At 36.3% G+C, this 24,922-nt stretch overlaps 2 protein-coding genes across 3 annotated transcripts in view; both read left to right on the top strand.

Moving 5' to 3' along the window:
- LOC127438621 (roquin-1-like) overlaps positions 1 to 17,856 on the top strand; it is a 30,427-nt gene extending 12,571 nt beyond the window's left edge. Inside the window, exons 8-20 of one of the 2 annotated variants that reach the window (XM_051694315.1) lie at positions 37 to 155; positions 253 to 365; positions 3,589 to 3,876; positions 4,137 to 4,336; positions 4,429 to 4,811; positions 4,964 to 5,137; positions 5,249 to 5,392; positions 7,980 to 8,178; positions 8,535 to 8,619; positions 8,732 to 8,822; positions 10,207 to 10,338; positions 10,792 to 10,883; positions 11,679 to 17,856. In XM_051694315.1, the coding sequence (XP_051550275.1) occupies positions 37 to 155; positions 253 to 365; positions 3,589 to 3,876; positions 4,137 to 4,336; positions 4,429 to 4,811; positions 4,964 to 5,137; positions 5,249 to 5,392; positions 7,980 to 8,178; positions 8,535 to 8,619; positions 8,732 to 8,822; positions 10,207 to 10,338; positions 10,792 to 10,883; positions 11,679 to 11,814 (2,156 nt within the window). In that variant the 3' untranslated portion in view covers positions 11,815 to 17,856. Of the gene's footprint in view, positions 1 to 36; positions 156 to 252; positions 366 to 3,588; positions 3,877 to 4,136; positions 4,337 to 4,428; positions 4,812 to 4,963; positions 5,138 to 5,248; positions 5,393 to 7,976; positions 8,179 to 8,534; positions 8,620 to 8,731; positions 8,823 to 10,206; positions 10,339 to 10,791; positions 10,884 to 11,678 lie in introns of both variants that reach the window. The other variant, XM_051694314.1, reaches the window with a different exon arrangement.
- A 302-nt stretch (positions 17,857 to 18,158) lies between these two features.
- LOC127438626 (antithrombin-III-like) lies at positions 18,159 to 23,984 on the top strand. The gene is made up of 8 exons (XM_051694326.1): positions 18,159 to 18,292; positions 19,001 to 19,365; positions 19,686 to 19,901; positions 20,346 to 20,483; positions 20,572 to 20,790; positions 20,884 to 21,058; positions 22,616 to 22,677; positions 22,800 to 23,984. Exons 2-8 carry the CDS (start codon positions 19,006 to 19,008, stop codon positions 22,977 to 22,979), a joined length of 1,350 nt encoding a protein of 449 aa, XP_051550286.1. The 5' UTR covers positions 18,159 to 18,292; positions 19,001 to 19,005; the 3' UTR covers positions 22,980 to 23,984.
- Positions 23,985 to 24,922: the final 938 nt, after the last annotated feature.

Here is a 24,922-nt window from a genome sequence, read left to right as displayed (position 1 = left end):
TCTGAATTTTTGTGCCTCATTTTTTTTTACTAATAGATGCCCCTGCACCCACATGGGAGCAGCTAGCCAAAGGGTTGGAAGCAGTGCGGACAGTGGTGCACGGTCTGGTGGATTTCATCCAGAACCACAGCAAGAAGGGAGGTGACCAGCAGCAGGTCAGTTACCACTTTGCCTCGGTCAGAGCCACACAGATCACAGACTTAAATAACTCCCACAGAAATGTGAGCAAGCATATTCATCATATCTCCACAGCCACCCCAGCACAACAAATTCAAGACCTACATGTGCCGGGATATGAAACAGAAAGGAGGCTGTCCTCGGGGAGCAAGTTGCACCTTTGCCCACTCTCAGGAAGAACTGGAAAAGTAAGCAATGTGTTTAACTAAAACTAGCACACAAAATAGTGCAAAACTAGTTTTAACATAAATTAGTGCAAAACATTTTAAACATAAACTAGTGCAAAACTAGTAAAAAAAAAAAAAAAAACAGTGCCAAACTAGTTAAAACATTAACTTGGCGCAAAACTATTTAAAATACAAACTAGCGCAAAACTAGTTAAAATACAAACTAGCGCAAAACTAGTTAAAATATAAACGAGTGCAAAACTAATTAAAACATAAACTAGTGCAAAACTAGTTAAAATACAAACGAGTGCAAAACTAGTTAAACTTGTGCAAAACTAGTTAAAACACTTAAACTAGTGTCATACTAGTGAAAAACGAATTAAAATAGAAAATAGCACAAAATTAGTTAAAATACAAACTTGCGCAAAACTAGTTATAATACAAACTAGTGCAAAACTAGTTAAAATACAAACTTGCGCAAAACTAGTTATAATACAAACTAGTGCAAAACTAGTTAAAATACAAACTAGCACAAAACTATTTAGTATAATACAAACTAGCACAAAACTATTTACAGTATAATACAAACTAGCACAAAACTATTTACAGTATAATACAAACTAGCACAAAACTATTTAGGATACAAGCTAGTTAAAACAAACTAGCACAAAACTATTTACAGTATAATACAAACTAGCACAAAACTATTTACAGTATAATACAAACTAGCACAAAACTATTTACAGTATAATACAAACTAGCATAAAACTATTTACAGTATAATACAAACTAGCACAAAACTATTTACAGTATAATAGAAACTAGCATAAAACTATTTACAGTATAATACAAACTAGCACAAAACTATTTACAGTATAATACAAATTAGCACAAAACAATTTAGAATATAAACTAGCATAAAACTATTTACAGTATAATACAAACTAGCACAAAACTATTTAGAATACAAACTAGCACAAAACTATTTACAGTATAATACAAACTAACACAAAACAATTTGGAATACAAACTAGCACAAAACTATTTACAGTATAATACAAACTAGCACAAAACTATTTACAGTATAATACAAACTAACACAAAACAATTTGGAATACAAACTAGCACAAAACTATTTACAGTATAATACAAACTAGCACAAAACTATTTAGAATACAAACTAGCACAAAACTATTTACAGTATAATACAAACTAGCACAAAACTATTTAGAATAGAAACTAGCACAAAACTATTTACAGTATAATACAAACTAGCATAAATCTAGTTAGAATACAAACTAGCACAAATCTGGTTAGAATACAAACTAGCACAAAACTATTTACAGTATAATACAAACTAGCATAAATCTAGTTAGAATACAAACTAGCACAAATCTGGTTAGAATACAAACTAGCACAAAACTATTTACAGTATAATACAAACTAGCACAAAACTATTTAGAATACAAACTAGCACAAAACTATTTACAGTATAATACAAACTAGCACAAAACTATTTACAGTATAATACAAACTAGCACAAAACTATTTAGAATACAAACTAGCACAAAACTATTTACAGTATAATACAAATTAGCACAAAACTATTTACAGTATAATACAAACTAGCACAAAACTATTTAGTATACAAACTAGCACAACTATTTAGAATAGAAACTAGCACAAAACTATTTACAGTATAATACAAACTAGCACAAATCTGGTTAGAATACAAACTAGCACAAAACTATTTATAGTATAATACAAACTAGCACAAAACTATTTACAGTATAATACAAACTAGCACAAATCTGTTTAGTATACAAACTAGCACAAATCTGTTTAGTATACAAACTAGCACAAATCTGTTAAGTATACAAACTAGCACAAATCTGTTTAGTATACAAACTAGCACAAATCTGTTAAGTATACAAACTAGCACAAATCTGGTTAGTATACAAACTAGCACAAAACAATTTAGAATACAAACTAGCACAAAACTATTTAGAATACAAACTTGCACAAAACTATTTACAGTATAATACAAACTAGTACTAAACTATTTAGTATACAAACTAGCACAAAACTATTTACAGTATAATACAAACTAGCACAAAACTTTAGTATACAAATTAGCACAAAACTATTTACAGTATAATACAAATTAGCACAAAACTATTTACAGTATAATACAAATTAGCACAAAACTATTTACAGTATAATACAAACTAGCACAAAACTATTTAGTTTACAAACTAGCACAAATCTGGTTAATATACAAACTAGCACAAAACAATTTAGAATACAAACTAGCACAAAACTATTTAGAATACAAACTAGCACAAAACTATTTACAGTATAATACAAACTAGCACAAAACTATTTACAGTATAATACAAACTAGCACAAAACTTTAGTATACAAATTAGCACAAAACTATTTACAGTATAATACAAATTAGCACAAAACTATTTACAGTATAATACAAACTAGCACAAAACTATTTAGAATACAAACTAACACAAAACTATTTAGACTACAAACTAGCTCAAAACTATTTACAGTATAATACAAACTAGCACAAAATTTTAGTATACAAATTAGCACAAAACTATTTACAGTATAATACAAACTAGCACAAAACTATTTAGAATACAAACTAGCTCAAATCTGGTTAGTATACAAATTAGCACAAAACAATTTAGAATACAAACTAGTTAAAACAAACTAGTACAAAACTAGGCATAACACAGATTTACACAAAAGTATTTGTAATACAAACTAGTGCAAAACTAGTTTAAACAATCGAATGTATATCTAGACAGAACACATAAACGCAAAACTTGGCAGAACAGATAAACTACAGCAAAACTAGTTACAACAAACATTAACAATTTACATTAAGGTTCCATTTTTTAACATTAGTTAATGCATTATGTATCATAAAATAATGAACAATATATTTTTACAGCATTTATTCATCTTGGTCAATGTTGGTTTATAAAAACCCAGTTGTTAATTGTTAGGTCATGTTAGTTTATAATGTATGAACCAATATTAATAAATGCCCTAAACATATTGTTCATTGATAAGTCATGTTTACTAATGTAGCTGAGTAATAAAGAATAAACTTTTTGTAAAGTGTTGCCAAACAAACTAGTGCAAAACTTGTTAAAACACAAATGAGCACATAAACTAATGTTCGGCATTACCTTTAGTCTCACCTTGTCTTGTCTGATGGCAGGTACCGTAAGATGAATAAACGTTTGGGAATGCGTCATCAACTCAGCCAGTCCCTGACGCACCTGAATGAAATGGACCTAGGTGCAGGTCTGTTGCCTGAGGAAGGCCTGTCCATGGAGGTACTCCCACATAAGCCCACCCCCATCACCAACGGCATCCTACCAGCAGGCCCTGGATCCACTCTGACCCACCTGGTTTCAAGAGGCTCAAAACCATCTTTCGACCCATCCCTTAAGCCAGGAAAGATGGACTCTGGAAGCTTTAGTGCACCCGGCTCTCCTCCAGATTCGTGAGTTTTTTTTTATTTTTGACTGTTTTCAATTAATTGTAAATGTTTGCATATAAAATATATGCACTCTACTACTACTACTATGGTTTTGTACTGTATATACGTAACTTATATACAGTAGAGTACCATAGTAGTGGTATATATATTATAGTATTAGTTATCAGTCAGTCAGTTTAGTCATTATGCGAAAATGCCTGAAAACGGGGCGCTTTTAACCATTTAGCAAGCACAGAAATGTTTATTTCTCTCATGATTTGCAGATTGGACCCTGTCCCAAAAACAGGGATGCCCAGGAACCCCCACTCTAGGATGGCAGGCGATGGTGTATTCGGACAGAGGCACATGTCTGCAGGGCCTAGAGTTCCCCACATGCATCCACCTCACCAGTCTGAGCAATACTACCCTGAGAAAAGAGCACCACCCACTTCCGCCCAATATGAATCCTCTCAGTATGCTGCAGGTACTAAAACTAACATTGTTCTTTGAATCAACAAAGAATATTATGTTTTGTACTTTTTAAAAAAAAGTCATTATTTCCCCTTATTTCAACAGGTAATACTTACCCCCACCACCACGGCCACCAACGCTACGGCCGCCACCCCGCTCCACCTCCAGAGCCAGGCATGCCACTATATCAGGACTCTTACCCCAACTCCTATACCTCAGAGCGCCAGTACACCAACCCAACCTCCAGTACCAATTATGGATACCCTTCACACCATGATGGTCGTCGTCACCCTGCTTACTCAGGCCACCCACATTCCCAAGCTTTTCCCCCACGGGAGGAGCTAGTAAGGAGGAGTCCAGCACCTCTGGATGTCCCCCCACCCCTACAGCCCCAAAGTTCTGCTTCATCATACTTTCCAGAATCAGCTCAGGAGAGATACGCCACGGAGAACTATAACCACTCTAGTCATATCAGGAATTACCACAGGGTAAGTTTCAGATTTGCTTAAAGGGATAGTTCACACAAAAATGAATGTACTGTCATCATTTACTTAAATTTTTAAGAATATAGTCCTACAAGAAGTGTGTCTCAACCTCAAAGAAGACACAACCTGCTAATGTGCTGCTGTTCATTCCCTAGAATGCCTACACTCGAGCACAGCCGTCCCTGGACTACCTGCACCGCCGCAGACAGGAGATCATGGCCCAGCTGGAGGAGAGAACTGTTGTCTCGCCTCCAACCTTTGGGTCCTCATCCTCCCTCTCGCACTTGTACGACCCCAACTACCCTCAGGAAATGAGGGGACAAAGCCATGTAAGCTAAAAGAAGAATATTTCTCCAATATTTCTATAATCTAAAAGGCATAGTATCGTTTTGGTAACATTTCCAGCACTAATAAATGGGCTATGTTCGTAACTTTTGCAGTACATGGAGAAGAACTCCCATGGTTTCGGACATATCCAGGAGACGGACTACACCGCTTCATATTCACCTTGGTCATGTGACACCTTTGGTTCCTACATTGGAAGCAAGGATATGAAGTCCAAAGAAGGCATAAACGCCATTGAAGTAAGTTCATGATCTCCCTGTTTATAGGTACACATTGTGTGGGTTTGACTATTCTCAGGCAGTTCGTAAATTTGATATTTTCTGCTTTTTGTTGACTTTCTGTGCTATTAGACCTCTGACTTTCACTTGGCGGGTGCAAAAAAATCATATACATACATTAAAGAAAAGGTACCTGAGCCATCGCATAGCAATGCAATAAATCCACTCAAAGTCCTTAACGACTACGTGGCAATTCCCTGGCAACTACCTACAACACCCTAGCATTGTGGTGGCAAGTTTTGCATGGGCAAGGACCACTCACATTTCCCTCATAAAATGTGTTTTTCCCATGGTAAATGATCCCCTTTTTAGAGGTTGATCGATATATCGGTTTTACCAATTAATCGGTGCCGATAGTTACATTGCGGAACTATCGTTATCGGCAAAAATCGACACATGTAGTTGCTGATGGTTGTTTTTTATTTTTTTTATTTTATTCTTCCGTGTTCCTCTGTGGCCAAACCCCTTCATCTGGTGAATATTTAGGCTACAAAAAGCATAATATTTACATATAAAGCAAGACTCAAATCAGCGATCGCTGATTATCTACAGTGCTGTGGAAAAGTATTTGCCCCCATCCTGATTTCTTCTGTTTTTGTGTATATCTCACACTAAATTGTTTCATAAATTCAAACAAAATCTAACTTAAAACAAATGGAATCTGAGTAAACACAAAATACAGTTTTTAAATGATAATGTTATTTATTGAAGCAAAAAAGTTATCCAATACCAACTGGGCCTGTGTGAAAAGGTATTTGCCCCCTTAGTAACTAAATCCCCAAATCTATGAAACTGCATTCATAATGGGGTTCAGCTGGACTAGATATACCCAGGCCTGATTACTGCCAGCCCTATTCAATCAAATCAATATTGTTTTCAATGTTCAATCAATGTTTTCAGCAGCATGAAGTTGGCTAAAAAGTCTCACCCAGTAGCACATTATGCCAAGGTCGAAAGAAATTCCAGAAATGATGAGGAAATAATTGAGGGAAACATGAATTCTGCTAGTGGCCTAGTCAAAGTCCTGACTTGAACCCGATTGAGATGCTGTGGCAGGACCTTAAATGGGCAGTTCATGCATGAAAACCCTCCAGTGTGACTGAACTAAAGCAGTTCTGCAAAGAAGAGTGGGCCAAAATTCCACCACAGCATTTGAAAGACTGATCTCCAGTTATCGGAAACGTTTGGTTGCAATTGTTGCTGCCAAAGGTGGCACAACCAGCTATTAAGTTTTTCACAGGCAGTTAGTTTTTCACATGAGTGATATAGGTGTTGGATATCTTTTTTGCTTCAGTAAAAAATATATATATTTGAAAACTGTATTTTGTGGCTGCCCCTATGTGGACCCTCTCCATGTAGAATAAAACAGCTTTTATAAGGTTACTGTTATGACTAGAGTCCTCATCTCATGTGAGTGGTCATGATTTTATACATATGTTTCAAAATTACTATTCATTTCTTTAGAAGTAAACATTTTTAAATGAAGAAATAAACTACTGAGTGTTCCGTTAAGACTTAATGTTCTTCTGTGGTAATTAATTACGCCTTACAGAGGCTGCAAAGTACTTGATTTTCATCACAAGTCCCATCTGGGCTTGTTTTGTACAAAAAATAGCAATAGGAGGTCCTATCTTCATCACAGATCTCAGAGTGTTGTGGTGTGTGCGTAAGTGTAGTGAATACAGACGGATGCATCACAAAGGTCCTGTGTTCCAGTGTTTCTGCTGATTTTTGCTTTATTAACAGTAAATGTGTTAATCGAGATTAAAAAAAAAAGTGTTAAACTTTTTTAATCGCATGCGTTAACGTGTTAATTTTGACAGCTCTAATTGCAATATATTATAGATGATTGTAAGAGTGCATGTTTTGTTTCCCTTGTGTGTTTGTGTGAGCTGGAATCACAGACATTTAAAAATAAAAGTCCCTGGTGTATTTTGAGATTTTGGTTGCACAACAAACACACATATGGGATTTTACTCATTAAGGACTCTTGCAGCCTCTTTTGTCTATGCATCTCACAGTAAGGAAACTAAGAAAATTTGTCAACATTCAATAAATCGATTTTAAGAACTATCGGGCGATTAATATGTTATCTGCTTTTTCCACCACTTTAGTTATCAGTATCTGCAAAATCCACTTTCGGTCAACCCCTTATGTCAATATTGACTTAAAGTAAGAATAAAGTCAATAAAACGGACTTTAAGAGGAAGGATTCACATTACAAAGAGATTTTGTCTCATTTTCTCCCACACGCTCAAATAAGTGCTGTGTTTACAGTAGGTGTTTCAGTACAGAAGGTTATCTGTTTATTCTGTCTACTTTGTACTAATACTGTTGACAAACCAAAGGCCATAAATATAATTTAGAGGAACAGTGAATTTGTGGATGGCTTAGCCTTGTTCATTGTAATAGGTTGGATTATATGACATTTTTTGAGATATCGAAACAATAAAGTTAATCAAAGTGTATTCCATTTAGTTCTTGTGGCAATGAAACAACTCTTTAATCAAAATTGTAAACACATTTCTTCCTGATTTTCCCCCAGCAGAATGCGGGCAAGGGTCTAAGAGCGCACGGCTTGGAGCTTCAACGCAGAGATGTCAAAGACGATGACCCCATCATTCCCTTTGGATCCCTGCCGACCGTGTCCCGCTTTGGAGCCATCTCACGCACATCTAAACCGGGCTATCCGCCAAACAGTCCAATACCACCGTTGCCAAACTCTGCCAAACATACAGCTTCTGCTGGTAAACTCCTCCTACAGCTTGATATACTGCGCTTGAACTGCCGTTTCTGGGATGCCTTTTAATTTCCAATGACAGTAAACTCTGAATCTCGATTCTCATCTGTCGCGTTTTGCCGCAGCATTGCTAATGGGCAGGCCCAGATTGAATCTGCTGACTACTTCTGCATTTTCTGCAATGATGTTTGGGCAAAATCTATGGATATTTGTGGAATGGATTTAAACATTTAAAAATGTGTTAACCAAACTCTTTTATTGGTAGTCGTAAATATTACCAAATGAGCAAAACTATTGCTGCTAATGGGGCAGCAAGTTTATTTCAATGTGTTGAATGGTTGTTATCTTCTCTTTGTCATTTAGCTGACTACACCTATGGGAACCACAGAGGGTGGAGCAGCGACTCCTACCAGCAGCACCAAATGTCTCAGGGACACTTCAGTGAACGGTATGTTGCCCCGTCTACAGTCCACTCATCGTTTAAGTTATGTTTTATCCTATAAATTACATGTCCTTAAGTAGCAAATGGTGAGTATTTCTTTCTCATTCTGCTGTTCCAGTTTGTCCCCTGTGGTGCAGGCGAGGGAACAGCTGAGGATGGAGCTCCAACAGGTCAACCAACAGATCAGCCAACAGAGCCGTGGCCTGGAGGTGAGATTCTCCGTCCTGATGATTGTGTATTAGGCCACGTAAACACTTCAGACAGCATCATGTCAGATCCAATTAAATTGACACAAAAATTGGATTCGGCATCAATTGTTCAATATGCAAACAATTAAAAAAAAATTATAGCATCAGAATGAAAAAAAAAACAATCGCAGTACACAATTTTAGCTTGAAAGAGTTCATAGAAATGTGTTGTTTTGTTTTAGACACATGCTGTTGCATGTTTTTTGTTCCAAAAATTTGGGCTTGATGTACTACAAGTGGAATAAAATCTTTCCAAATACTTTTTCGTTCCAAAACTGTTCATACAACTCGAATGAAATTTTTGTTATTTTCCTAACAAGTTTGAGGACCTGATTGAGATGTTTGACATTTAAAATATTATAAAATCAACATAGACTCTGAATGAATAAAACAATGGATCATTGTGGTACAGATTTGGAGGAATTGAGATGCATTGTTTTCGTTTAAAATTTTCCTGTGCATGTTTTTCATGCCCAAGATTTTGGACTTATGGCTGCACAATTAATCGAAAAAATAATAAAGATTACAATAACTGCTGCTGCAATCAACTAATTGTGAAAATTGTAAATTACAGCATTCCATTTAGGTTTACTTCTGTTGCGACAAAATCTTATATTCGCAATGTTTTTTGTTTTTTTTGTCCATTGTGTTGAAAGTGCAAGAATGCAATAACAAATCAGAAGTGTTTAAATTTCAGTAGTCTATCGGCATATCAGTAAGGACAAACCTGGTATTCTATAATCGTTGAGTTGCTCACTGTAGAGCCGAGGAGGGCGGGGCCGGGCTGGAATGAGACACACCCGGTCCCCAATCAGCCTGATGGGGCGCGCGAGGGATAAAGGCGGCCGGGGACGACAGTTCGAGAGAGAGAGAATTGCAGGCAGCTGTACTGTGTGTTTTTGGTTGTGTGTTTTGTTTAAATTGTTTATTAAATTATTATTTAAGTTGTCAAGCTGGTTCTCGCCGCCTCCTTTCCACTGAACCCCCTTACACTCACTTTGTGTATAATTTAAGCAAAATTTGAATAACAATTTTTGTTTTTCATGCAAATGAAGTAATTCAGGAACACAGCTCTATGCTTCTTTTGGACATGCTGCCTACATAAAGAAACATAAATATTGTAATTGACAATCATGATTTTTGTAATAATTGTGCAGTCCTAGGACTTGTTATGAATAAGCCATAAAGTGCATTCTAGCTGTATGAGATGAACGGTTGAATATAATAGAACTTAACATTTGCTAATAGTTCCATTAGTCAGTGGTAGTGTGATGATTCAGCCTCTCTCTCTCTCTCTCTCTCTCTCTCTCTCTCTCTCTCTCTCTCTCTCTCTCTCTCTCTGCAGAACTCAAGCTCTGTGATGTCTCAACCGTCTCGAGTGGACTGGTCCTCTCATAGTTTATCCAGTGAACAGCTGAGTCTTGAACTGGACCAGGTGGAGAGAGAGATCGGCATGAGGACACAGGGGATGGCTATGGTTAGTGAGACTTGCAATCTGTAGAGTTTATATTAATCATTCATTATTAATCTATTCTATTACCTGTAAATAATTCATGAGCAGAAATTAGATTTTAGGCAAAGTTCTTTCTAAGAGATGTTTTGAATCAGTCTTTGAATCAGAGGGTTTAAATGGTTAGTTCACCCAAAAATTTAAATTCTGTTGTCATTTATTCACGTTCACGTCTTTCAAACTTGTATGACTTTCCCCTCTTCTGTGGAGCACAAAATGAGATGTTAAGCAGAATGTTAATGGAAAGTAAATGTACTGTAAATTATGACAGATTATTCATTTTTGGGTGAACTATCCCTTTAATTAATCATCGGTGGCTGATTTAATATTTATGCTGACCGATTTCAGAAATGCACCTAGTGTTAAAATCATCATATGATTTATATCCCTGTGATCGGGCTTGATTTATTTCACCTCTAGGAGAACCACGATGGCAAGTACAAGCTAGTTTCAGTCGAAAACGGCCAAGAGGAACGCGCTCTGCAACGAGACGAGCATCCACTGACTCGCAGGTGAGATGTTATTATTTAACCTAAATACAGAGCTCTGTCTTTCAGTACAAGTCAAAATTTGATTTCAGACATACATGAATTACCCCCACTGTTTAGGATGAATTTTGATTTACGAGGGCTGCGATATGTTTGTGATTTCAATTGGAGTATAGGGCCATTAAGACTGAATGTGCTCATGCGCCGAAAAGAGCTAGACCCAGTGAAGTAAGCGAATAGAGCCGAACGCAGATGTTTTGAGAAGTGTTTTTAAAAGTTGACGTTCTTTTGAACTTGACACGGCGTCTAGACGTGGTGCTCCTGCATGAGACATGCAACAACGGTTGAAGACGACCGTCTAGCGCAGGGGTGTCAAACTCTGTTCCTGGAGGGCCACAGTCCAGCAGAGTTTAGCTCCAACCCTAATTAAATATACCTGAAGCAGCTAATCAAGGTCTTCAGGAGTGCTTGAAGATTACAAGGAGGCATTTTGGAGCAGGGCTGGAACGAAACTGAGTTTGACACCCCTAGCACAAGTTACACAGCTCACGTATGCAAAAACACGTTTGGTTTGAACAGCATTAAGATGTTTTAAAAGCATCACTCATTTAAACTTCAGTAGCGAAAACAGCATTAAGAGATGCTAAGTTTGATTAATTTGGGTGAATCGGTTCAAATTATCTGTTCCAATGAACCAATGATTCATTTGCGTCATGACTCTAAAACCAAATATACCCATATCGCCCAGCCTTAGTGATTGTACATGATTCAATATGTCCATCACGGTATTTACCATTCTCTCTCCTTCTCTGGTTGTAGTGAAAGCTCAAATGGCTCCATTGTCTTGCCACATGACTGTGGTCTCATCAGCAGCAGTATGTCCTCATTGACCAGCAAGACATCCTCTCTCAGTTTGTCCTCGGAACAGGTGGAGAACGGAGTTGTTCATTCTTAGTCTACTCTGAGTCTTTCTACCTCAACTTCCATTTCCATTAACACCATCCCACTCTATGGAGCCCTGGGCACCAGTCAGCTTCTCTATCCCAGGTTCACTCCTACAGGGTACTTTCGTCACCCCCCCAAGCTTTGGTTGTGTAACACACCACTCATTTGCTTAATTCTGTTTCATTTGTTCTTGAGTGTTGTTCTGTTAAATAGATAAGGGCTAGATGACAATTTAACACTTGTCAGGCAATTATGGGTGGAGTCCATTAGGATTCACTGTGGATGTGCCTAAACAGACTTGCACAATCTTGCCCTCTGTTTACAACAGAACCTTCTGTTGAGTATTTAAATTTTTTTGCTGTGTGAATCACCTTTTTCCTGAGACAAGCCGCCTTCTAAACCAGGGTTAATAAGAAATATCCTCAGTCTTAAATATTTGTCAGGCAACGTGTACAGTAATTCGACAGGAATAGTGTTGTTTTAATTATCGTTAGGTAAGTCTACTGTTTTGGTTTTCGAAAGGAATTTCGTTTTTTGAGTTTTTGTCATATGCGCTACATTTTTGGTAGTTGCTCTATTGCTTAGTTTGCTTGGAGTCACGTTTACACTTATTCTGTCACATAGTTTACAGTGTTTAAATCAATATAAGAATTGTTATTGTATGTACAGTACAGTAACTGAACTGCTGCATATTCATCCAACAGCAACTAACCAGGCACGGCACAAGTTTGCATCTATAAGCAATTTTCATCTATATTGAGGCCAAAGTATACTTAGTTTTTCTGCATGCCACTACACCTCACATTCAGCGTACTTAACGCAAACTTCGTCATCAGCACAGTAGATACGTGGGCAGTCCACGTCCTTGCGCGTCAGCTGTGCTAAGAGTACCACAAACCCATCAAATGCGCATGCGTCGAACACATCCGAATGTAATTGATGTTTAATGCGCCGTAATGTGGAGCAAGATTTTGGACCAGTTTTTTGATTTTACACAGGCAAACTAGCACAACACTGCAGACATAGAAACCTAGTAATGTAAAAAATGGTGGTTTGGACAAAAACTCAAACAAAAAGCTTTTATCGTTTGACGCTTTATCGTGTTGTGCCAGGCTAGGGTAAAGTGTTACACTTTTTATCATGTGATCAGTTTCATCATGATGGGGGTCAAAACTATATATAGATGTTATTTGCATTGGGCTTCATTTGTTCACCAGCCTGTGTTTACAGCGTGATGTAAATGTCCATTGTAATACTTAATAGTAATGCTTGTAAACCCAAGGGTTCACTAAATTAATCTTAATTCTGCTCATGCCCACAAACCCTTTTCTGATCTTAATAGGGCCCTTATATTGTTCTCTCAACTGCCTGGAGACTTCGATTGAGTTGGTGTAATAATCTTCTGCTACGTATGATGGAGAATCATTGCAGTTGTTCTCAGGGATGCATTATTTGGCCTCTTTTTTTTTTTTTAATGAATTGAAATACCAATCCAGTTCACTCTTTCTGTGCATGGCACAAGTATAAAGAGAGATATGGATGTGGAGTCTGTGGTTGGTTGGGAGGATATCAAACTTAAATGCTTTTTGTACCCCACTTAAAGTTTTTGTTTTTTATATAGTGGGTATAGTTAAATTTTTCATCCTGTGGATGAAAAGAAAGCCATTATGACTACACATAAACATACATTCTGTTTTAAGAATGCAGATGTAATATATCAAACTTCACTTTGTCAGTGGAATAACAATCTTAAAAACAAGCATAAATTCCATAATCTGGAAGCCTGGTGATTTATTCGTAAATGTTTGAACATTTCTTATGTACTGTTTCTTAAAGGTAACTCATTTCTGAATGATGTGGCATATTGATATTCAGTCCAAAAAAGACTTTGATCCTCTTAAAACCACCACAAGACTCCTCCATTTTCAATTCTATTTAACTTCTTTGAAGTGTGAAGAACATCTTGTTTTATTGGGCTGGTTTGATCGAATCACAGGCAGTATGAGCGACCAGTTCTCCTCACTTTCATTCATATACTTGCTGTAGAGGGGGAATAACGAAGCCCCTGGATGAATTGGTTCACTGAACATTGAAGTCTTGTGACCTGTCTAAAATCTTTGAGATAGTGGACAGGATGTTGGACTGTTTGAACTGGAAAGAGTTGGACGTCTTATCTTCAAAACAGCCAAACCCCTAAGCGAGGTCAGAATATTTCCCCACTAGTATGTTATTTGGGTTCTGTTTTGCGCCTACTCCGCAAAAATTTAGCTTTTTCTTTACATCAATGTCAGTGAGCTCTGTACTCCACCACCAGCCTTTCTATCTGTATTTTAGTAATGAATGAGCTCTCTGAAGTTACTCCAGTTTATTTACTGAAGTTTGCCCAAGGCAAAAGTATTTAGCATTTTTTTTTTATTATTGTGTGCATCACAGACAGACAAAAATATAGGTTATACATGGTGTGTTGTTGGGTGTGAAATATTGATGTTGTTGTTTAATGATAAAGTTGAACACAAACCCTTTAGCTGTTAATCTTTGTTGAACAAAATCAAGCATTTGTCTGGAATTAAGTATATAATCACACGTAAAGTGAACAATCAGGTTGGAAGTATTACGAACAGCACTCATTTGGTTAAAATGAGCTTTAATCAAAAATAAAATCAAAATGTATTTAATAGATGAACAGGCAAAGGGTAGGAAATGTGTCGAAATTTGTGAATGGCAGGCTCAAATACTACTGAATTTTCTACGGGTACAAATTTTTGTATGCAATAGCATTCAAACACGACTAAATCCATCAGCAAAATGATTAAAAATATAAACTATTCGCTGTAAATCTCAAACTTACATTCTTCCATGTAGATCACTTCCTCAGTAGAGAGATCTCATCTCTTGACACAAAACACTGTCAATTTGGAGAGTGTTTTTATTTTTTATTTTTTCTGCCAGCATGAAATGGTCTCACAAGACATCCTACAGATTCCTTAAAAGCACCTATTTTGGTGGAACTTCTCTTAAGGTGGAGTTGATTGCTATTGCTTTATTTCCGTTGTCTCATTATCTTTGATATAGTGTTACTATGGCTTCGGTCTGAGCTTTTGGCATTTAAGCAATCGTCAAAATTGGAAGATTGGAATTTTACAAATTCGATTTCATTTTTGTTTTGATAATTGTTGATCTGTGATTCACAATGTAGACTTTAAGGAAAGTTGGTTCAAAAGAAAAGGTGAAAAGCTGGAAGCTTTGTCGCTGTGGAGCCAATCTACTGATTCTGGATGAGTATCTTGTTCCTGTTTTATAACATCTACATTTTAGCAATGATCTTCATCCTTTTCTCTGTTTTATTTTAAAAAGAAAACCTCTGTCTTTATCTGAGGGTTGGTTTAAGTATATTTGGGTGTAAACGTCTTTTGCCCTGTTGCCTACACTTTTTTCTGGACTATGATTTTTGTTCGACCACAGTTTCAACACTTCAAGACTGTGCCTTTATACAAATCTGCAAATATTAATGTGTTGGGTGTTTAGATGTAGCCAAACCATCTTTGTTTATATTCAATAATAATCAGATCTTCTCAGTCTTCTAAGTCAGCATTTATATTAAATGATCTCTTAAAATCTGCAGGCTTTCAGGCCACCAACTGAGTACTGCCTATCCTTTCTGAGATAAAGGAAATTATTGCCAGGTCATTTGTTTGTTTTGTTTTTTTGTAGCCATTTTGTGTATCTTCATACAAGTGAACTTGAGTATTTAAGTGTGTTTCATGGAGTGATGGTGATTGTTCCATCTTTTTGGTGTTAAGGTTTGAAATGGATCAGGAAAACGAGGACAGCCTGTTGATTTGTGTATTTTGTCATAGTTTGTGGTGTTTCTTATTGAGAGAGGGAGTACCATGGCTTATTTCATGATTCATGATGTTATCGAAGGTGAGGATACAGGTAAACGTTCAAGGTTTGCCATTTTCATATAAGCCATTTAAAAAATAGTAGACAGTTCCTTTGTACTGAAGTTTCCTTGAATGAATCGCAGATATGAACTACTCTCTCAAAGAAGGGCTTGATTTACTGTGGTGTTGAAATTATGTACTTGATGTCAGCCATTTGAAAATGTACAAAAGAATTGTAACTATTGTTGCAACATGATCTCCCCATGAGCCAGTGGGGATCACCTTCGATTTAAATAGGGAACCAAAATGTTTACCAAAATGGGTGAATCTTTTGAAACTTGTCAAGATGTCTAGGTTATATTTCACCCCAAAAATATGTGTGTGTGTGTGTGTGTGTGTGTGTGTGTGTGTGTATATATATATATATATATATATATATATATATATATATATATATATATATATATATACATACACACACACTCACATATATATATACATACATACACATATATATATATATATATATTGTTTGTTTAAAGAAAATGAAGCACAAAAAATCTAATTCTCATTACCGTAACGCAAAAATGTTATTCTCATTACCGTAATGCAAAAATCCCATTCTCGTTATCGCAATGCAAAAATGTAATTCACATTACCGTAACACAAAAATCTAGTTCTCATTAAGGTTATGCAAAAATCCCATTCTCGTTATCGTAAAGCAAAAATCTCCTTCACATTACCTAATGCTAAAATGTCGTTCTTATTACCGAATGCAAAAATATCATTCATTTCCGCAATGCAAAAAATGTCTGTCAATACTGTAACGCAAAAATGTCATTCTCATTACCTTAATGAAATTCTTTTAATTCTTATTACGGTATTGCAAGAATCTCATTCTCGTTACTGTGATGTGATGTGAAAAAAATTAAATTAAATTAAAGAGAGGGAAAAAATGCATCTGGACAGGATTTTCATTACTGCATTCTGGTAACAATAATAAAATGTCATATTACAGTAATGAGAATTGGAAGATAATGTGCTGAATTAAATTATGATTTAAATGAAAACATCACAATGAAAAAAAATCTTCATAGAAAATATGCTTAATTTTCTTCATGCAAAATATTATTTGCAATATGACCTTGACATTTCTCTGTGGGATCCACCCACCCAGTGCTGACTTTTTTAAAAACAACGTATGTCTTACTTATGATCAGTGTCCAATGAAAAGCCTCAGTGTTCATTGGAACTCATTTGCATATAAAAAACAGTGATTGTTGAATGCATTCAGGGTCTCTTTTAAAATGAGAATGTAGTGCTATCTAGTGTAAAATGTCGTAAAACTGCAAAGATTTATATGAGGAAATAGGAATGGCTGAAAACTGAATTTTGACACTTAGTGCCTGAAACACCCAAGATTGCAGTGTTTTCCCACACTGATAAATGATTAATGGTACATATTGTTCCCTGGTCTTGAGGGAAAAGTATACATTGCACATACATACGTAGGAGGGCATTTCAGTAGTAAATTGAGAAGTCACAATGTTACTTGGAAAACATAAGGGTTGTGCACACAAATACAGGCTTTAGTGTTTTAGCTTATAGCTGCAGGATGTAGTTTTGAAATGAGTGATTGTGTGTGTTCTGATGTGTCTGAAGGGAGTGCTGTCCATCTCATTTCTGTCTATTTGTTCCAACATACTCATTGCTTGCACTCATGTATTGACTGTTTCGTGGTCTTTTTTACCATGATTCATAACATTGGGAAATATAATTGCTTTTGATGATTTCTCCCATGTTATCTCATATTAGACTGCTTAAATTAAGGTACACTTTAACTTCTACATGAATAAGAAAATAAATGTTTGTATATTATACTCCATTAAGGAATGTTTAGAATTATATTTCTCCAATGTGGATGTAGTTGTAATACCTTTTTTTCTTTTTCTTCTTTGTACAAGATTTCACTGTGTGAAATTTTGGATTGCAATTTTGTATAATACAATTCCTTTTCTTCTTTGAGAGGGCAAGTGGGTATTACTAACTGGATTTTTTTTTTTATTTTTTTTTTTAGATATTGAAACTTGAAATTATTTAATAAGAAATGTATTTTATGTGCAACAGTGATTCTGGCATGAATTATGAATAAATGATATTGTAAACCATCTCCTTTTCTGGTCTTTTTTACTAATTCATGCATATGTATACACAACCACTAGTTTTGGATGATGGTGTTTTGAACATTGAACTAAAGACCTTGTTAAGTTACCACTGTCTTAATAGTTTTACAGATAAGAAACAGAATATTTGTTGTACACTTCAGTACTATTCTTTGTTTGGGTTGAAAGAGATGGTTTTAACAATGATTGTTTTGATTGGATTCCACATTATGAATCATATCTCCTCTTCTTGTGACTAACAAAACCGCACTAATCAATAGCTCAAAGGTTGGTCTGAGTAAATTTTGTGTCTTTATTCATTGGAGTGCTCTTAAGGGTACTGACCTGTCCAGAGAGCAGTGTTTTGCTTCAGTTTGCTGCCAACTCTAGTAGAACATAGCCCCAAACAGATCTTTAAAAAAAGCAAATAGGACGACATCAGGTAAGTGAAAAATATACTGCATTAGTTTACTAAATGCACAAATGGCCTAATCAGAAAGAATTGTTTTGTTAAAAGAATTATTTGTATGTGTCTTGGTCGATCCTAGGGTTAACCTTTGATGTAATAACAGACCGATTTTTATTTTCATCCCAATTCGATATAATTCTTGAATAATGGGCAGTCAATCATTGGTAGTGCAATTCAGGTCAAAGCTTTGTGTAATATGGAAACTCTATGTATGATTAATAAAATATAAATTAAAAGAAAAATCTTTTCTTTTTTTTTCATAATATAAATCATTCCAAAGCAGCATTATAAAAATAGAAATAGAACAGAATAGTCCCTTACAAACCTCTATTTAGCAAGCCAAAGGCAACTGTGGCTAGTAGTTTAAGTAAACATCAAGTTGTTTAATTTCTTTACATCAATTTTAGCAGTTAATATAAAATCTGTCTTGTTTTCTTGCATGTGGATCATTCTAAAAATGTTTAAAAAAAAAAAAATAGCATTACGAAACATTTTACCCTAAATTGCTAAACTGGTAACAAAATTTGTGCAGTACCACTGTAAAAATTATTTTCAAATTTGCAACTATCACTATCATGCAATTCTGAGTTGATTGATGACCACATTTTAGGACTAAGAAAACCTGCTAGTAGTCATCTCATTTAGGTACTGTTCCTGGACTGACTTCTCCTTCAACCTCAGGTAGGATGAAGTTGTTGGCATGTACGTGGGCTCTCTGGGTTCTCACCCTCTGCTCGGTTCAGGCAATCAAAGATATCTGCAACGCAAAGCCCAAAGACCTGCCCTTGGGGCCAATGTGTGTCTACCGCAGATCAGACCCCGAACTAGAACCGACTGAGGAACCTGAGAAGATCCCAGCTGGTACCAACCCTCGTGTGTGGGAATTGTCCAAAGCCAACAGTGGTTTTGCCCTCTCGTTGTTCAAGCAGCTTTCTGCGGAAAAACCCAGCGATGAAAATATCTTTCTGTCGCCAATTAGTATCTCAACTGCTTTTGCCATGACAAAGCTCGGGGCTTGTAACACCACACTGGAGCAGCTCATGAAAGTAAGTTGTCAAATAATTACAACACCACAAAAAAATAAAAATAAATACACTATACACTGACGTGAATGTGCAAACATTTTACCTCTAGGGGTACAGCAGCTTGTCACTAGGGCAGTACCCTCAGTACACCCACTGTACACTCTTTACACCTTAAGGTACTAATATGTATCCTTTAGGTACAGTGTACAGTGGGTGTACCTTTGAAGGTACTGCCCCAGTGACAAGCTGTTGTACCCCTAGAGGTACAGTTTTTGCAAAACAATTTCAGACAGTGTAGTAATAAAATGCAGGTCAACAACCTCTCTATCTTCAATATGTAGGTGTTTGAGTTTGATTCGATAAAGGAGAAGACATCAGACCAGGTTCACTACTTCTTTGCCAAGCTGAATTGTCGGCTGTACCGCAAAAAGCACGAGACGACCGAACTGATCTCCGCTAACCGTTTGTTTGGAGACAAATCTACAGTGTTCAATGAGACCTACCAGCAGATCAGTGAGATGGTCTATGGAGCCAAGTTGATGCCCCTCAATTTTAAGGTCAGTTGTCAATGTTTCCATGAACAAGTTTCGAAGTATGTAACTGTTAATGTAAAACTTAAAGATACTCCAGGCTCCATTTGGGGTTCCTCACATGCCAAACTGGCAGAACCCTCAGGAGATCCTCCAGGCACCCTTTCAAAGAGCTTCACATGGCCTATTTATGTACTCAAGGAACTTCAGGGTATACTTCAAGAGCCTCGAGGCCTTTCCCTTATGATGGAGTTATTGAAGGAACTGTTGATAGTCCTTACAGTTCTTTAGAGTTCTTGCCGAAACTAAAAGTTTCACAAAGAACTAAAAGGTTGCCTGGGGGTCTCCACAAGGTTCTGCCAGTATGGCAGTCGAGGAACCCCAAATAGCACCTTGTGTTTCTTTTAGTTTTTACAGTGCAGGCTATCCAATGCTTTCCCATGAACTAATCTTTCAAGTTTTGTCTTCCAGGAGAACCCTGATTTTTCAAGGAAGGTGATAAATGAATGGATTGCCAACAAGACAAAAAACAGAGTAAAAGACACCCTGCCAGAAGGTTCAATAGACTCCATGACCGTATTAGTCTTGGTAAATGCCATCTACTTCAAAGTAAGTGTGGATACATGTAGGTACTCATCCTTAACTTACAATTTCCCACTTTCAAGCTTTGTTACAAGGTCTGATTTTTGCATTCTAGGGTCAATGGAAGCACAAGTTTGAAAAGGAAAATGTCGTAGAAGCTGACTTTCACATTGATGGGATTCAGAAGTGTCCAGTCCCCATGATGTACCAAGAGAACAAATTCCAGTATGCCAGAATCCAAGAGGACAACGTACAGATACTTGAGTTGCCCTACAATGGTGGTGACATCACAATGGTGCTCATATTACCTACCGACGATAAATCTCTGTCAGAAGTAAGTCTCTTTAAGACGATTTGCAAAAAAGTAAATGTTCTCCTTAAACATCCTCTCCTGGAAATCCAAGTAACATAATTGTATCTAATTAAGGTGGTGGCAAGCATGAACCTCAAGAAACTTGTTGGTTGGCTACATGCCATGAAAGAGACCACAGTGGCTGTGCAGATCCCTAGTTTCCGAATTGAGGATAGCTTACGTCTCAAAGAGCAACTGAAGAAAATGGGCCTTGAACATCTTTTTAGTCCAGCACATGCCAGTCTCCCAGGTATGACTCTACACTTTAGCTGCAAAATTCAATGCCAGTGATACTGGTCCATCTACAGTATGTATACTGTGGCCTTTTTGAACTCCGATGTGGTTACACATTTAAAGGCTAATTCACACTGACCCAACATACTCCAACAAACCCCAACATTTCAAACATTCTAAAGTGGAATGTTGAATTAAGAATGTTAGGAAGCATAACTGTCATTGTCACACTGCTCTAATGGGGTGAACCAGAGATAATTAAGCAGAGACGGGCCACTTCTATTAAAATGAATGGGAGAAACTAGAACATTCAACCAAGGAGCTCTAAGTGCCCAACAGTCAATGGATGTAGAAAGGAAGTCCCGCCTTATAGTTAAAAGAGCCAATCAACTGTTAGATACAGACATCACCTGTCAATCACATCTAGAACGTGCATGTGCATTCTCTATACAAGCCGGGAAAATGTAGTTTTTTAGCATAATATGAGGTAAAGAATCACAATTTATGATACCAGAATTGTCAGATTATATTGCTGATTTGAAATATGTTCTTTGATCGTAATCGTGACCAACCGTTTTTGAGATTTTGGTCTTTCTCCATTCAAGTAGATAGGAGCTGCACTGGCATGATTAGAAATAGCCTACCGAGAGCGTTCCAAAGATGGCCGACAGTGGACTGACTTGCTAGAGACTTTGGGTTAACACACTGTTCCATCCAAACCCAAAAACCATGTTTATTGACATCTGTTGGGGCAGTGTGAATTAAGCCGAAGGAATACCTAGTTTTTTCGCCTGCTGTTACGTCTTGCACTCAATTGAGTGTTCTAGCCTTTCAAAGTATACTAAAAAGAATAGTTTGATGCATGTGCACTACAACTGTTTCAGACTGATCACACTGTGAATTCAGTGACAGTACGTTGAAAGTTCTCCCGCTGAAATCGGTCTTTGCTTACCGAAATTCGAACCACTGCCCCCTGTGCCCAAAGATGGAAGTTTTGTTAAACATATGGGCATGTGTGAGCTACAGTTTCCAGGTGAAATGTCCACAGAGTGATGCCAAAAGAGAGTTGTATTTATAGTTGTAAACGATGTAATTCAGTCAACAGTAATGTATATTTGATTAACTTCACCCCAACTCTAAACCTAACCGTCAGTGGAATAAAAATGTAATTTAGAACAAAAATGCAATCTCCAAATCACACCATTGTTTATGTGAACGCTATTACTTCCTGGTTCCCATGGGACCAGAACTCAAGCTTGCGCAATCAGTAGTGCTAGAGGGAAAGTTTTAATCAAGTGAATTGCTGCAAATTGTCTGATGGGGGATGACACTTGTCAGTAGTTCATCAGTATGGGGTTGATTTCAGGATACATGAACTTTCGCAAGCTACATGGTCATTGCAGGTCCGCACGGATACAAAAAAAAATGGGCTATGCCTGGACACTGCTGATGATGAAATTTATGCAACTCTCGACGGAAAACAAGCATACTTTCGGCATAAGACTTTACTTGAAAAGCCTAACAAAAACGTACTGCCATTGTTTTCGTGGGGTTATATTGTACTTTTTTCTAGGCATGGTTACTGAGGGGCCTGCCTTGTATATCTCTGAAGCTTACCACAAAGCGTTCCTTGAGGTAAATTTTTAGTATTGCTTTTAAAATGACAAAACCATTGCTGGCGTAACTGCACTGCAAGACAGACCAAGACCTGCCATTCAAAATGTCTTATTTTCTTCCTGATTTTTACGTCCCTTCAGGTGAATGAGGAGGGAAGCGTGGCAGCTGCTGCCACAGCGGTAGTCGCCAAAGGGCGTTCCTTTAACATCTTCCGGGAGCATTTTATAGCAAACAAGCCCTTCCTTCTGCTGATCCGTGAGTCCAGTATCAATGCCTTGCTCTTCACCGGCCGAGTGGCAAATCCTTGTGGGAGCAGTTAATATGGATCTGGCACTACGACGATGGTTATTGATCATCATTGAGGTTTATTGTCAACTTGATGAGGCTGCTTTGTTTCTTCATTATTGGTATAAAAATAACTTAAAATTTCTCACAATAGGCTGTTTTTTTTTTGTAAATCTACCAAGCAAGTACTAGAAATGAGCATGTCGAGAGGTTCAAAAGTTTGCATCTTTAAGTTTCGAAAAAGAATGAATAGCATTAATAATATATGTACACGCACAGAACAAGGATAAAACAGGTTTATTATTTTTCATATTAGAAATTTGGGTTTAGCAGTATCACACAATCTGGGCGTACATAATTATACATTTAAAGAACATAATTACAAATCCTTCACAGTTACACTTAAAGTGCTTTATTTCTTTTTAGAAGAATGGACTTGACATACTGCCAGTGAAAAAAAGACATAGTGGTTATTGTGAAAATGGCATTCACATTATTAATTACGACTAATCATCCTTCTTCCTGTACCATTTTAAAAGGGCAAAATCCTCGCAAACATTTTGAGTAATCATAAACATCAAATAACTAATTATACCTTTAATCGCCTATGAATATAATTTCTAAACGTTTAAAACAGAATATATTTGCTGTTTCAATATATACATTGGTTTGCTATTAAAATTAGACTGACTTATTGATTTCTACGATGCTAATGCTTGTGTTTTGAAATTTGGACTTTCAACAATGAAATACCTATTATATTTTGTTTTATCTCATGGTTATGTAAAATAAAATATTTTTCTTAAGATAAGGTTTTAATTAAAGTGAGTAACATTTCATAAGACATATGGAAAGAACTTTACAGACTATATTGCTTTTTGTGAGCTAAACAATATAGCAGGACAGATTGTAAAGGTCAATATTTTGGCTTCTCTTGGTGCAAATTTAGATGCCTAAAAAATGTCTATGTTTGGCGATTACAAAAGACAAATACAACATGCAAATAAACTAATTCTACTGAGGGTCAGTAGAAAAAGAAATTGTCTTGTTTCCTTGTACAAAGACTCTGAGGTAAGAAAACAGTTGACAACTTCTTTGATAAAGTATCACGTTTGCTTGCTTATTCAGACAAAGTGTTGATATATGTGGAGGCTATTTGCATTAAAATGTCCTCTTCCGAAATGTGTTGCTTCTAACATATTTGCTCCAGAGGGACTTTGATGTGACGCAACTGAACAAACTGAAGTGATAGTTCAGTGGTCATTTGGTGTTCCCAAAAAACTATTAAGTAGAGACATGCATTTATCACATTTCACAATGTTGTTCATGAAAAAAAAAAAAAAGAAAAACACTTTACAATATGGTTCTATCTGTTAACATTTGTTCCCGACATTAGTTAACAAAGGAACAGTTACAGCGTGTATTTACATTGGTTAATGTTAATGTTTTCGACATGTACTAATACATTTCTTTCAATTAAAAGTAGTTAATGCATTAACCAAGATTAATAAATGCTGTAAAAGCATACTGTTCATTATATCTAGCAAACAGAACCTTATCGAAAAGTGTTGCCCACTTAATTTCAATTGCATTTGCCAAAATGCATAATTGCTTTAAAATTTAATTTAAGAAGACACAATCTTTTTCATTTAACTTCTAATTTTAAAGTCATTTAATTTTAGGTCAAATTTTGAAATATATTGGCATAAAACAATAATTTTGAGCAACTTGTGAAAAATACATTGGTGTTTGTTATGGTGTCTTTTAGTTTTCGCACCACTTTATTTAAAAGCAGCTTGGCGATTTTGGAAATGGGGTGAAATATTGCTTTGTAGGTAGTTCAAACTACACATTCTGTAACACTGTGTTATGATCAGACATAATTTGGTATTGTTCAGTCAATACCATTAAACTGCAATAGATGTATTTTCATACAGAACATTAATTAAATATTACAGCCTAATATATACACTGTAGC

Source organism: Myxocyprinus asiaticus, chromosome 50 (genome assembly GCF_019703515.2).
Source record: "Myxocyprinus asiaticus isolate MX2 ecotype Aquarium Trade chromosome 50, UBuf_Myxa_2, whole genome shotgun sequence".
NCBI lineage: Eukaryota > Metazoa > Chordata > Actinopteri > Cypriniformes > Catostomidae > Myxocyprinus > Myxocyprinus asiaticus.
This window is presented reverse-complemented; position numbering and strand designations above follow the sequence as displayed.

Excerpts from the sequence above, each read along its gene's own strand:
- LOC127438626 (XM_051694326.1), top strand. The coding sequence starts at position 19,006 with ATGAAGTTGTTGGCATGTACGTGGGCTCTCTGGGTTCTCACCCTCTGC. Across the intron at positions 19,366-19,685 it reads CACTGGAGCAGCTCATGAAA|GTGTTTGAGTTTGATTCGAT; the intron begins GTAAGTTGTCAA and ends TTCAATATGTAG. Across the intron at positions 20,791-20,883 it reads ACGATAAATCTCTGTCAGAA|GTGGTGGCAAGCATGAACCT; the intron begins GTAAGTCTCTTT and ends TATCTAATTAAG.